Below are 13,772 nucleotides of genomic sequence, written 5' to 3'. Positions count from 1 at the left end.
GTTGATGTCTTAGTCCCTTCAGGCTGCTATACAGCAAACTACCGCAACAAACATTTATTTCTCAAAGTTTCTGGAGGCTGGGAAGTGTAAGATCAGCAGACTCAGTGTCTGATGAGAGCTCACTTCCTAGTCGGTAGATAGCCACATTCTTTCTGTTTCCTCACAAAGTGGAGGGGGCAAGAGACCTCTCTGGGGACCCTCTATAAGGGCACCAATCCCATTCATTACAGCAGCATCCTTGTGACCTACCCGCCAAGGTCCCACCTCCTAATCCTATCATGTTGGAGCATTAGGATTTCAAAATACATATTTTTCAGGGACACAATATTCAGTCCATTGTAGTTAAATGGAAAGAGTTAAATATTCAACTTTTTCTTAGCTTTTGAAAGAACTGAGATTGGCATAGTTAAGTGGATTGAGTGGCCTAGACAATGTGGTCTGGTGTGGATGAGCCTTGAGATTTTATCCTGAGAACCTAGGTTCTAGTTGTAACTCTTTCTTGCTGTTGTCACCTTGGACAGTCCATTGGATAACACCTTGGATAACACCTTTCAGTTCAGTTCAGTTCAGTCGCTCAGTCGTGTCCGACTCTTTGCGACCCCATGAATCGCAGCACGCCAGGCCTCCCTGTCCTACACAAACTCCCAGAGTTCACTCAGACTCAAGTCCATCGAGTCAGTGATGCCATCCAGCCATCTCATCTTCTGGCATCCCCTTCTCCTCCTGACCCCAATCCCTCCCAGCATCAGAGTCTTTTCCAATGAGTCAACTCTTCGCATGAGGTGGCCAAAGTACTGGAGTTTCAGCTTCAGCATCATTCTCTCCAAAGAAATCCCAGGGCTGATCTCCTTCAGAATGGACTGGTTGGATCTCCTTGCAGTCCAAGGGACTCTCAAGAGTCTTCTCCAACACCACAGTTCAAAAGCATCAATTCTTCAGCACTCAGCCTTCTTCACAGTCCAACTCTCACATCCATACATGGCCACAGGAAAAACCATAGCCTTGACTAGACGAACCTTTGTTGGCAAAGTAATGTCTCTGCTTTTGAATACGCTATCTAGGTTGGTCATAACTTTCCTTCCAAGGAGTAAGCGTCTTTTAATTTCATGGCTGCAATCACCATCTGCAGTGATTTTGGAGCCCAAAAAATAAAGTCTGACACTGTTTCCACTGTTTCCCCATCTATTTCCCATGAAGTGGTGGGACTGGATGCCATGATCTTCATTTTCTGAATGTTGAGCTTTAAGCCAACTTTTTCATTCTCCACTTTGACTTTCATCAAGAGGCTTTTTAGTTCCTCCTCGCTTTCTGCCATAAGGGTGGTGTCATCTGCATATCTGAGGTTATTGATATTTCTCCCAGCAATCTTGATTCCAGCTTGTGTTTCTTCCAGTCCAGCGTTTCTCATGATGTACTCTGCATAGAAGTTAAGTAAGCAGGGTGACAATATACAGCCTTGACATACTCCTTTTCCTATTTGGAACCAGTCTGTTGTTCCATGTCCAGTTCTAACTGTTGCTTCCTGACCTACATACAGATTTCTCAAGAGGCAGATCAGGTGGTCTGGTATTCCCATCTCTTTCAGAATTTTCCACAGTTTATTGTGATCCACACAGTCAAAGGCTTTGGCATAGTCAAGAAAGCAGAAATAGATGTTTTTCTGGAACTCTCTTGCTTTTTCCAGCCGATGTTGGCAATTTGATCTCTGGTTCCTCTTCCTTTTCTAAAACCAGCTTGAACATCAGGAAGTTCAGGGTTCATGTATTGCTGAAGCCTGGCTTGGAGAATTTTGAGCATTACTTTACTAGCATGTGAGATGAGTGCAGTAGTGTGGTAGTTTGAGCATTCTTTGGCATTGCCTTTCTTTGAGATTGAAATGAAAACTGACCTTTTCCAGTCCTGTGGCCACTGCTGAGTTTTCCAAATTTGCTGGCATATTGAGTGCAGCACTTTCACAGCATCATCTTTCAGGATTTGAAAGAGCTCAACTGGAATTCCATCACCTCCACTAGCTTCGTTCGTAGTGATGCTTTCTAAGGCCCACTGGACTTCACATTCCAGGATGTCTGGCTCTAGGTCAGTGATCACACCATTGTGAGCCTGCCTTATTTTCCATGTTTGTAAAATGTAACGAATCATACTTATTATAATGGTTTATTGTAGGTATAAAACTAATGTAAGTGAAAGTGCTTTGACAGTAAGAAAACTGATATTAGATTATTAATAACAGATATTTATTTGTTCTCTTATTGATGAGGAACTTATCCAAGGAAGGCTACATTAGATGATTAGAGGAAAAGTTTATAATTCTTAAAAAGATGAACAGGAAAAATGATTTACAAATAATTTAGAATAAATGTCACAAATTTGTAGTGAATTGTGGTCCTCTAACAAGTTAGTTATAGTAATCTCTCATTCTGATTATTTTAAAACCATTACTGTAGTTGGAAGTTTGTGATTCTGTTTTTTTCTTCTTATATCGAAAGTAGAAAATGTTTTTGCAGTCTTTAGGGAAATTGTGTTGTATAGTGAGTATCGTGATGTCTGGGCAGCATTTTAGAATTACGCAATAAATTCTCTCCTGGCACATTACAGCTGCAAGGCAGTGGAACAATATGTAAAATGTTTAACACATCAAATGTCTTTATCGTGCTTACTACACATAAATGCAGTTGTCTGTTATATGTTGTCAGACTTTTAAAAATGAATTGTGAATAAGAAACTCATACTCCAGTGGTGCTAAGTATGAGTTAATACACAGTTGGGTTGTCACACACTAACTGTACTTTCTGGCCTGAAAAATAATTTGGTCCTGGGTAGTAGTTATAAAGAAGCTTTTACACATGGATTGGTAAATCCAAAGTAAATTTCAGACATGCTAACTTTTTGATCTTTGAAAATGACAAGGTTACAAGAGTATTGCTAAAAGTACCTTAAGTATAATTTGGGGTCAGTACTCTGAGCTGGATTTCGAGTATTTAATAAACCAGAAAAAGGATTGTATATTCCAGGCAAATATATAAGCCTTCTCAGCAACTTTTCAGAGGATATATCGGCACTAAAAAATACAGTTTTCACACCCAACTAAAAAAAATTTTGTATGTTTTAAAATGTTACATTTCAAATGAATCAGTATATGTATAATTTAAATTATTAAAAATGATTGAAATAGATGCTAAGAATGGCTTTTATTAACTTACTGTGTACAAAACAAAAACCTATTAATGTAAAGGATAGCTACATTTAATAATATAATTTCAGAGAATTTCAGTCTTTTTTCTGAGCTGTGTAAGTTATTAACTTGTAACTATATTTAATGAATCAGTAGGCTGAATTTTAAGAGCACTGAGTCTCATTTGGATAGATGTGTGATAAAGTGCAGAAATTATATGATTTGACAGGCCATCTGATGAATGCAAATAAGACCAACTGAATGAGCAAAATTAGAGTATGTAGATTGCCTGGAAAAAGCTGAGTGTTCACCCAAGTGTTATAGCTATGGCACTTTAAAATATGTTATTAATAACATGTAAATTTCTGTAGAAACATCTCTATAAATTAAGGTCAGAGGCCATATGTGATCTGGTCTGTGGATGGGGTCTTTTATAAGTAGCTTTGCCAGAATGTCCTCCAGTGTGAAAAGTAAACTGAACTATGAAAATCCACTTGCCATGTCTTATGATGGAGAGGGTCTCTAAAGACAGTATCTCCAATTTTGTTTGTTTGAATGATCACAGCTATTTCAAGATACCTATACTTCCTCTTAGAATGAAGACAATCACAGAGATGGTGTATCTAAGAAATTTCAAAAGGTGTAGGCCTCCTGATTGAAGTACAGTCAACTTACTGGATTCCTTTTTTTTCATTATAGTAAGTATAAACATTTAAAGTACATTGTTTTGGCCAATGTTGACTTGTATTCTTTGTTGAATAAATATTTGCTCTCTGTCAAATACCCTTATTGTTAAAGCTGTTTCTATTATTCTATAGTTTATTGTGTAGCTTTAATGAATTTAACTCTGAGGATCTTTGAAAGGACAAATAAAGCTATAGACTTTGAGCTGGCAGAGCCCTTAGAGATGATCTCTTTCACTTTCTTTATCCATTACAAGAAATTCCTTCACAACATCCTTGACAGATGGTCATCTTATTTAGCTCAGTCCTGGTAGGGAGAAGGGCCTAAACTATTTCACAGAACTATTTCTGTGGGTGTCCCGGTACAAATTAAATCAAAATACCACTTTCTAAAATGTGCACCCTCTTAGTTCTGCCTCGGGAAGAAATCCACTTATTCTTTAATCCAAGAGGTAATCCTTCAAAAAGGTAAGGATGAATTCTTAGATTCCCCTAGTCATCTTTTATCTCAGCTGAATATCATCAATTTCCTGTCTTCCTCCAAGAGAAATGGTTCGTAGACAAGTTAGCTCCTGATTATTTCACTGTCCAGTTAGTCTTTAACCTGTGACTCAATGTTGGGTTCCAGGTGTGATCTCACCAGGCAGGCACAGAAGGACTGTTGCCCCTTTATCTGAGTTCATGAATTAATATGGCCACAGATTACCGTCATGTTATAGCTATATGGAGCATAATAGCTATGACACAGTTAGCTTAAAGCATGCATTCATGTCAACTAAAATCCTTAAGTATTTTTCCCATGTTCACCCAGCAGTGTCTTCTGCCATCCTTCCCTCCCATCATATTTATGGTATTTTGGGTTCCAAGTCCAGACTTTCTCTCTGTTGCCTATAATCCTCTTGTTTTGGGTTTTTGTCATGTCTTGACACAATTATAATTAACTGCAGTTGAGTGAGGCAGAAAGGGAGAAGTTGAGAGTTAGAAAGAGATCCACTAAACCAGAGTAAAGGAGGGAAGCCCTGGAGAGTTATTTAATCAAGTCATGAGTCCTAAGAGGAAGTTGAACCCATATAGTATGATGTTGCCTAGAAAGGATGCAGGTGGAAACTCGTGCTGCAGGCCAGTAGTTAAAATCAGACCCTGGGACGCCCTAGCAAGGGGGGAGAGCATGAAGGCATAGGGTTCAGAGTCAGATGGCCCATTATATGTTAAGGCTGACCAGCAAAAGAAAAGACGCTTATTCATAGGTACCAGAGCCTCTGTAATGGGATTTTAGGGTTCAAGGCAGGATACCAGTCCCTCAGAGGAAGACTAATGAGAGCAAAAAAGTTTTTCTTGGTGATGCTACCAGGACTAGGGTATCTAGAGAGAGAAACTCAGACCCAGGGAAGACGGTAAGACTTTAGACTCAAAAAAGTGCAAGAGAAGTCCTTGGGAGAAGGTTGTAGCTGGACCCCTAGCAAGGATGACCATACTACTGTGATTGTTTTTAACCAGAGTTGTTATTAGATCCACATATTTCCTTTTATCTGTCTTTACTCTGTGCCATCATATAGGTGGTCTGGACTTTACCAGTTAGCAATTTTTAAACAATTGGTCTATGTAAGGCTGAACACCATGTAAGTCATTTCTGTAAGGAGCATTCTCTGAATACTTTTCAATATGAAAATGAAAAACCCACCTTGTTGTTTCTGAAGGCAAAAATAATAATAGCATATGCCCTTAGTCATTTGTACTGTTAGTACTTTGCTGTCAAAACACTAAATACAAGAGAGTCCCCATAGTAGGGTGTTTTAACTAGGGCTTTCTTCCCCATCCATTTTTTTAAGCCATTACCATTGTGTGTCAGCTTTTAAGTATTCTAAGTTGGATGTGAATTTAAGTTACAAAGTTAGAGCTTAGGGGAAAAGGAGATAATATATTAAATCATAATTTTTCTGAACATAGATAGGATTGGTAGATCCTGCTAATCCTAAGGGAAAATTTTATAAAATAGTGTTCGCTCAAAGGAAGTTCCTGTAGTGGTTGAAACACAGCTCCTAGGCTGTAACCGATGCTCCATTGGATATGAAATAAAGCTTATTCAGACCATTTAGAAGGTACAACATGTGGTTGTTAGAAATCAGTAGCATAGGAACAGATTTTCCTAGTGTTGATTGAAGAAAATTCAGTTTCTGGTTTTTAATAGATTAGCATGAAGTGGAGATGCAGGAGGCAGCTAGATAGTTGCTTCACGTCCTACCCCAAATACCTTTGCAGAGATCCAGTCTGGCGGTCACCAAATAGTCTCTCATCTAAGGGACTTTATAGTTCTCAGTTGGCATAGCCTAAGGTTTCACATGAAGCCAGGAGACTTTGATACTTTTTGATCATCACCCCTGCCTGCCAGGTTTTGCCCCTGAGCTAAATCCTACTTGGATATGTACAGACATTAGAGTTTAAGCTTACTTGGGGTACTTGCTTCAGTGGTTTTTCTTTTATCTTCCTCTTCCAGTTTCTGTCCTCCTACAAGGGAAAGCCATGATTACACTAACAGAGCTAAAATGTCTAGCAGACGCCCAGTCATGTTATCACATCCTGAAGCCGTGGTGGGACGTCTTTTGGTATTACATCACCCTGATCATGCTGCTGGTGGCCGTGCTGGCTGGAGCCCTCCAGCTGACACAGAGCAGGGTTCTGTGCTGTCTGCCTTGTAAGGTGGAATTTGACAATCACTGCGCCGTGCCTTGGGACATCCTGAAAGCCAGCGTGAACGCATCCTCCAATGCCGGGATGCCACTTCCGCTGCCCCTCAGAATCCAGAACGACCTCCACCGACAGCAGTACTCCTACATTGACGCCGTCTGTTACGAGAAGCAGCTCCACTGGTTTGCCAAGTTCTTCCCCTACTTGGTGCTCTTGCATACGCTCATCTTTGCAGCCTGCAGCAACTTCTGGCTTCACTACCCCAGCACCAGTTCCAGGCTCGAGCATTTTGTGGCCATCCTGCACAAGTGCTTCGATTCTCCGTGGACCACCCGCGCCCTGTCAGAGACGGTGGCTGAGCAGTCAGTGAGGCCCCTGACCCTCTCCAAATCCAAGGTTCTGCTCTCATCCTCAGGGTGCTCAGCCGGCGACGTGGATTCCAACAAGCAGTCATTGCCCTACCCACAGCCTGGCTTAGAGTCAGCTGGCATAGAAAGCCCGACCTCTAGTGTCCTGGACAAAAAGGAGGGCGAACAGGCCAAAGCCATCTTTGAAAAAGTGAAAAGGTTCCGCCTGCACGTGGAGCAGAAGGACATCATCTACAGAGTGTACCTGAAACAGATCATAGTCAAAGTCATTTTGTTTGTCCTCATCATAACTTATGTTCCGTATTTTTTAACCTACATCACTCTGGAAATTGACTGTTCAGTGGATGTGCAGGCTTTTACTGGATACAAGCGCTACCAGTGTGTGTACTCCTTGGCAGAAATATTCAAGGTCCTGGCTTCGTTTTACGTCATCTTGGTTATACTTTATGGTCTCACCTCGTCTTACAGCTTGTGGTGGATGCTGCGGAGCTCTCTGAAGCAATATTCCTTTGAGGCACTGAGAGAAAAAAGCAACTATAGCGACATTCCAGATGTCAAGAACGACTTCGCCTTTATCCTCCATCTGGCTGATCAATACGACCCGCTTTACTCCAAACGCTTCTCCATATTCCTGTCAGAGGTCAGTGAGAACAAACTGAAACAGATCAACCTCAACAATGAATGGACGGTCGAGAAACTAAAAAGCAAGCTTGTGAAAAATGCCCAGGACAAGGTAGAACTGCACCTTTTCATGCTAAACGGTCTTCCTGACAATGTCTTCGAGCTGACAGAAATCGAAGTGCTAAGCCTGGAGCTGATCCCTGAGGTCAAGCTCCCCTCTGCGATCTCACAGCTGGTCAGCCTTAAGGAGCTCCATGTGTACCACTCATCCCTGGTGGTCGACCACCCTGCCCTGGCCTTTCTAGAGGAGAATTTAAAAATCCTCCGCCTGAAATTTACTGAAATGGGGAAAATCCCACGCTGGGTGTTTCACCTGAAGAATCTCAAGGAGCTTTACCTGTCAGGCTGTGTGCTGCCTGAACAGGTAAGCACCATGCAGCTGGAGGGCTTTCAGGACCTGAAAAACCTGAGGACCCTCTACTTGAAGAGCAGCCTCTCCCGGATCCCACAAGTTATCACGGATCTCCTGCCTTCACTGCAGAAGTTGTCCCTCGATAACGAGGGGAGCAAGCTGGTTGTATTGAACAACCTGAAAAAGATGGTCAATCTGAAAAGCCTGGAGCTGATCAGCTGCGACCTGGAACGTATTCCACACTCCATTTTCAGTCTGAACAATTTGCATGAGTTAGACCTCAGAGAAAATAACCTTAAAACTGTGGAAGAGATCATTAGCTTTCAGCACCTCCAGAATCTTTCCTGCTTAAAGTTGTGGCACAATAACATTGCTTATATTCCAGCCCAGATCGGGGCATTGTCTAATCTAGAGCAGCTCTCTTTGGACCATAATAACATTGAGAACCTGCCCCTGCAGCTTTTCCTATGCACCAAACTACATTATTTGGATCTAAGCTATAACCACCTGACCTTCATTCCAGAAGAAATCCAGTATCTGAGTAATTTGCAGTACTTTGCTGTGACCAATAACAACGTAAGTAAATCCATTCTTCCCCTTTTTTGGCCAGTCATTTGAGCATCTGCTGTTGCAGTGTGTGATGTCACTAAAGATAGTGGACTTTAAGTCATAGCATCTTGAGCTTGGCCTGACTACCACTTATTAGACATGTGACCGTGGACGAATTATCAAAACACTGAGAGTCAGTTTTTAATGTAATTTACAAGTTGTCATGGAGATTTTATGAAAAAAGTATATATAAGCATTTGGCACAGTTTCTGGCATGTAGTAGGTATTCAAATATTCTCTTTATCCTCTTTCCCTGTTTTTTAACATAAACATCACAAAAGTTATGGCAGAGCTTGCTTTCGTTTCAGAAAAGGCTTAAGTACAATATTTACAAAGTTTCATAAAATTTTTCAGCTTTCCAAGTCTGACATAGGACAACTTCTTGTAAAAAATTCTGGGATTGTGAATTATTCATAAGTTCTTTCTGTAATTCGGTAAGAAAGACTTGAAATCTCCATGCACGTCTAGAAAGACAATTCAAAATGAAAGGCCTGGTTCTATAATGCAGCACTAGGGCTTCTTAGAAGCTTTTTCCAGCATCCATGCTTTAAAAATGAACCATAATTTGCAACAGTAAAGCCAAATTAAGGAGAACTTAACTTAGCTGAAACAAGAAAAAACAGAATAAATGAGTAGTTTCCTAGGTTAAAATGTGAAGAAGGAAGAAAAAGACAAAAATCATGTTGGCTGAAAGGGCAAGAGAGTGATGGTAATATCCATATGGGAAGAAGAAAAAACCTGCAGAAATCAGGTCTGCCAAAAGATGAAAGTGATTCCCCTTTAGTTAAAATGGGAACTACTTTCTTCTACCCCACCCAAAAAGGTATTATCTCCTAGACTTTTTTATTTGTTTATTTTTAATTGAAAGATAATTGCTTTACAATATTAATTTGATTTCTGCCATATATCAACATGAATTAGCCATAGATGTACTCCTAGACTTTTTAATAGTTTATATTTCATGCTAAATATATCTGTGAGCATGGAGTTGGCCAATAAACATATTGATCACCAGACAGTGTTTTTAGAAACCATAGATTGTTGGAAAAATACCAGAGTTGGGGAAAGAACAGAATTTATGCTGAATTTTAGAACTCTGTGGCTTCACTATATGTAGAAGGGTAGAACCCATTATAAGATTATGAGGTTTTAAAACTCCTTTAAAAGTTAGCAATGTACCTTAGAATTACCTGGAAGGCTTGTTGAAACACAGATTTCTTGGCTCCACTCCCAGGGTTTTTCATTCAGTAAGCAGGTCTGGTGTAGGATCCAGGAGTTTATAGCACTGAAAATCTCAGGTAAAGCTGGTGCTGCTGGTCTAATGACCACACTTTGAAAACTACAAATCTAGAGATTTAGCATTAGTGTTGCTTAATTATAAAGTTGCTTAATATTAGCATTTTGGTCACAGTTTTTCCATTGTTAAACCTGTACTAAAAAATATAAATAATAATTTTGAAAGGTATTGGTTTTACCAAATTGTCCAATTAAATCACTCCATGGAGTTTTGAAAGCCACAGCTGATTAAATTGTCATCTAACCATAATTATCTAAGTGTATAAGCAAGTTGATTATTTTCTCTAGTTTAATGTCATGAAACTGTGAGATTGTTGGTACTGTTGACACTAAGTTTATTGACTTCTTTTGTGGCTGAAAGGGAGACTAGATGTTAGTATCAGACATATTTTGTCTTGAATAAGGAAAGGGTACTTGGTAGCATATGAAAATTCTTATGCTTAAGATAATTTATGGACCAAGAACAATGCTGTCTTGGGTTGTGTTGTCTCAGAAGTCATAACCAGCAGTTGTGAGCATCCTCAGAACCATTGTAATGACTGCAAATCTTGGACTGGGTGAGAAACACTCTTCTCAGAACTGTGAAGAGACTTACCTGCTAAGGATGTGGTGAAATTGGAAGACAGCAGCCAGAGAGATGAAAGATTCCTCTCTGGTGGGACAGTGTAGCCTAGTGATAGGAAGCACTGGAAAGGGAAGGGAAAGAGAATAGTCCACACTATTGGTCTTCAAATATTCGGAAGCCCTACTTAGGAAGGAAAGCCTGTTGGGAGTTGTTGTTAGTGTTAGAGCTCAGACAAGCAAGAGAAGAGTTCTCATCTTTCCCAAGAAAGCTGTCCAGAGACTGAATGAACATCTGAGAAGGGAGAAGTGATTTTCTTAATTAAACTGTCCAGATATCGTCAGCCGCTTGGTGGGAATATTGGTAAAGGGAACTGAGGATTCATGTTTTATGTAGGAATTTAACTAACTTGAAGGTTTCTTCTTGAAACCTTAAGGTTCTCATGACTCTATAAGGTAGAACAAAATATTTATAAAACTTAGAAAATAAAGCATCAAACCTGCTGCATAAATATTTAGATATGCTTATACTCAGAAATGTGAGTTGATTCCTCTCTGGAGTGGAGGTTGGTAAAGATCGCAGAAAGGACACTCTTTTAAAGACTTGGGCAGTGTGTCAGGTTCATAAGATGGAGGCAACAAATGCTAACCCTGGGGTTAAGCAGAAAAGACATTTATTGAAAAGACGTCATGTGTCTCATTAATGAAAAGCCTACAAAATCAGGCTTGGGAAACAGGGACAAAGTTAGATAGCAAGAGAAAAGCAGCCAGAATCATAGTACAAAAGTAAAATTAAGAGATACCCCGACACTGACCATCCCAGCACTGAGCACCGGTGCTGCCCTGAAAACGATGCTGCTGTCACTGTGGCCCTTGCTCTGCCACAGAATCGGTTCCTCATGGTTTCTGCTTGAAACCATGCCTTGAGCCCCGCATCTAAGCAACTGATAGAGCTTGTGAATGCTCACAGGCTTCCCATGTGGCTCAGTGGTGAAGCATCCGCTTGCCAATGCAGAAGATGCCAGAGACACTGGTTTTATTCCTGAGTCAGGAAGATCCCCTAGAGAAGGAAATGGTAACCCACTCCAGTATTCTTGTCTGAAGAATCCCATGGACAAAGGAGACTGGCAGGCTACGGTCCATGGGGTAGGACAGAGTCAGACACAACCGAGCAAACGCACACGCCCATGTTCGTGAATGCTCACACTCGAGCTGCAGGAAATCTGGAACAGAAGAATCTGGTGTTGTCAGTCCTCTAGTAGGAAGTGGGTGCTGCTTCCCACCAAGAGCCCCATGAAGATAAGGTAGAGAATTCTCTAGACATTGAAGATGTTGGGCAGCCCCCAAATGAAAGACATTCACTGAGAGGACACTCCAGACTTTACTCCATGGGATAGTGATAGGTCTTCTCACAAAAAACATGAAACAGTTTTTAGCATGTTTTTGTGGCAGGATTCCTCAGAGCCTTTATCATATGAACATGCATTGTGCTTCTCCAAGAGGATGATAGGGTGTGCAACATTTGGCACACTTATTTGAGCAAGGCATTCTTTTTTATGATAACTCTTGAGAGGAGTGTTCTGAGAACACTGATTGGGGAAATGTGGAAGGATAGAAGTCATACCCAGAAGATTGTCACTGGCATGCCAGGTGTAATAAGAGACGAGAGCCTTTAGACGGGGGGTCCGAATGGAGACTGCCTTGAATTCTGCCAGTCTAGTTTGAGTCATTGGGTGGTAACTAAGGTGAGGCTTGAGTCTCACAGTGCGAGGAGGCATTGGGTGTGGCATACTCAGAGGTTGGAAGAGGACAGTCAAGAAACAGAACCCCATGGGAAGGTTTAATCAGTTATGATTTAGAAGTAGGAATATAGATTAAAAAGAGACTCATGTATGAAAGGAATACTATGGATCATTGGTCCTGAGGTCAGCAAAGTACAGCCTCGGAGCCAAATCTACTCACAGCCTGACCTAAGAATGGCTTTTAAATTTTTAAGTGATTGGGGGAAGAAAATCAAATAATAATACTTCCTCATATTTGAAAATTATAGGAAATCCAAATTTTAGTGTCCATAAATAAATTCCATTGTTCTCCCTAGTGGGCCTATATTACAAAAAAAATTATACTTGTTATTATATTTTTCATTACATCACTTAGAAACATATGAAATTTTTTTTCTTTTATTATTATAATTACCTACATAGTATTTTCAGTTTTGCCATTTGGCCTGCAGAACCTTCAAGATATTTACTATCCTGCTCCTTTCTTTTCTTTTTTTTTTTTTTTTTGATGTGGACCATTTTAAAGTCTTTATTGAATTTGTTACAATATTCCTTCTATTTTTTTGCTTTGGGTTTTTGAGATCTTAGTTCTCAAAGACATATGGGGTCTTAGCTCCCCTGCATTGAAATGTAAAGTCTAAACCACTGGACCCCCAGGGAGGTCCCTCTTGCTCCTTTTGAGAAAATCTTTGCCAACCTCTGCTCTAATCCACTGCCCTCACTTTATTGATACTGAAACTGAGGCTCAGAGCGATTTGCCTGGGGTCCAAAGTTTCCCAGTTGATGGATCTGGGTCGGAACCTCTGTTCAGCTCCTCCTCCAGTGCTCTTTCTCCTGCAGCTCAGATGCATCAGTCCAAATGATGCTCCGTGGGAAGCAGTGGTGTGTGTGGGTGATGGGGTAGGAAGAGGCAACCTCCAGCTCTCTCCAGTGCCAAACTGTAGTTGGATTATGATGGTGTTGGATGTAACCAAGAAGCACAGGAAAGGAGGAGGGTTTAATGGCTTTGCTCAAATCTTAAAAATGACTCCAACTTATACCTCGGTCTTCCAATTTCTCTTTCTGCATTTAAATGCATTTTATTAACTCACAGACATTTAGCCCAAAGGTGAATAGTGTAGAAATCCTTCTCTAAAGATCATTTATGTGGCAATGTTCCATGTTGGTTTTGACATTATCACTTAGATTGGAAATATTCAGCTTTGTCTCTTGAAATGATTGGACTTTATGGATTTAGGTTGGTGTGTTCTGAAATAGCATGTGTCAATGGCCAGAGAAATAGGAAAGCTGACATTGAGAAGAATTCTGAAATGAGGTCCCAGCCTCTGGGAAACAGTGAAATATTTAATTATCAGTGTCAGCCATGAACATAGGAAGAGAACCATCCTTCCTTGGATGTTCTGAGGGCTTCAGTACATTTGGCTGAGATGGACACTTAGCGCTCAGGAAGTGTGCATCGTCCACAGCCTTTCACTCACTTTCCCAACAGACACTACTGAGGGGCCAACCCCAGAGGCTCACTCTCATTGCCTGGTGAAATTCCTCGCCTGTACTGGGGGCTGAGAAGAAGCTAAAATCACAAAT

General features: G+C 40.6%; 1 protein-coding gene across 4 annotated transcripts in view; it reads left to right on the top strand.

The window, feature by feature from the left end:
* The window catches only part of LRRC8B (leucine rich repeat containing 8 VRAC subunit B), a 77,489-nt gene that overhangs the window by 57,563 nt on the left and 6,154 nt on the right, over positions 1-13,772 (top strand). For all 4 annotated transcript variants that reach the window (XM_061411292.1, XM_061411291.1, XM_061411294.1 and 1 more), the window contains 2 exons: positions 3,768-3,870; positions 6,350-8,517. In XM_061411292.1, the coding sequence (XP_061267276.1) occupies positions 6,376-8,517 (2,142 nt within the window). In that variant the 5' untranslated portion in view covers positions 3,768-3,870; positions 6,350-6,375. The remainder of the gene's footprint in view (positions 1-3,767; positions 3,871-6,349; positions 8,518-13,772) is intronic.

This window comes from Bos javanicus, chromosome 3 (genome assembly GCF_032452875.1).
Source record: "Bos javanicus breed banteng chromosome 3, ARS-OSU_banteng_1.0, whole genome shotgun sequence".
Classification (NCBI taxonomy): domain Eukaryota; kingdom Metazoa; phylum Chordata; class Mammalia; order Artiodactyla; family Bovidae; genus Bos; species Bos javanicus.
Note: the sequence above shows the minus strand (reverse complement) of the source record. Positions and strands in the feature narration are given on the sequence as shown.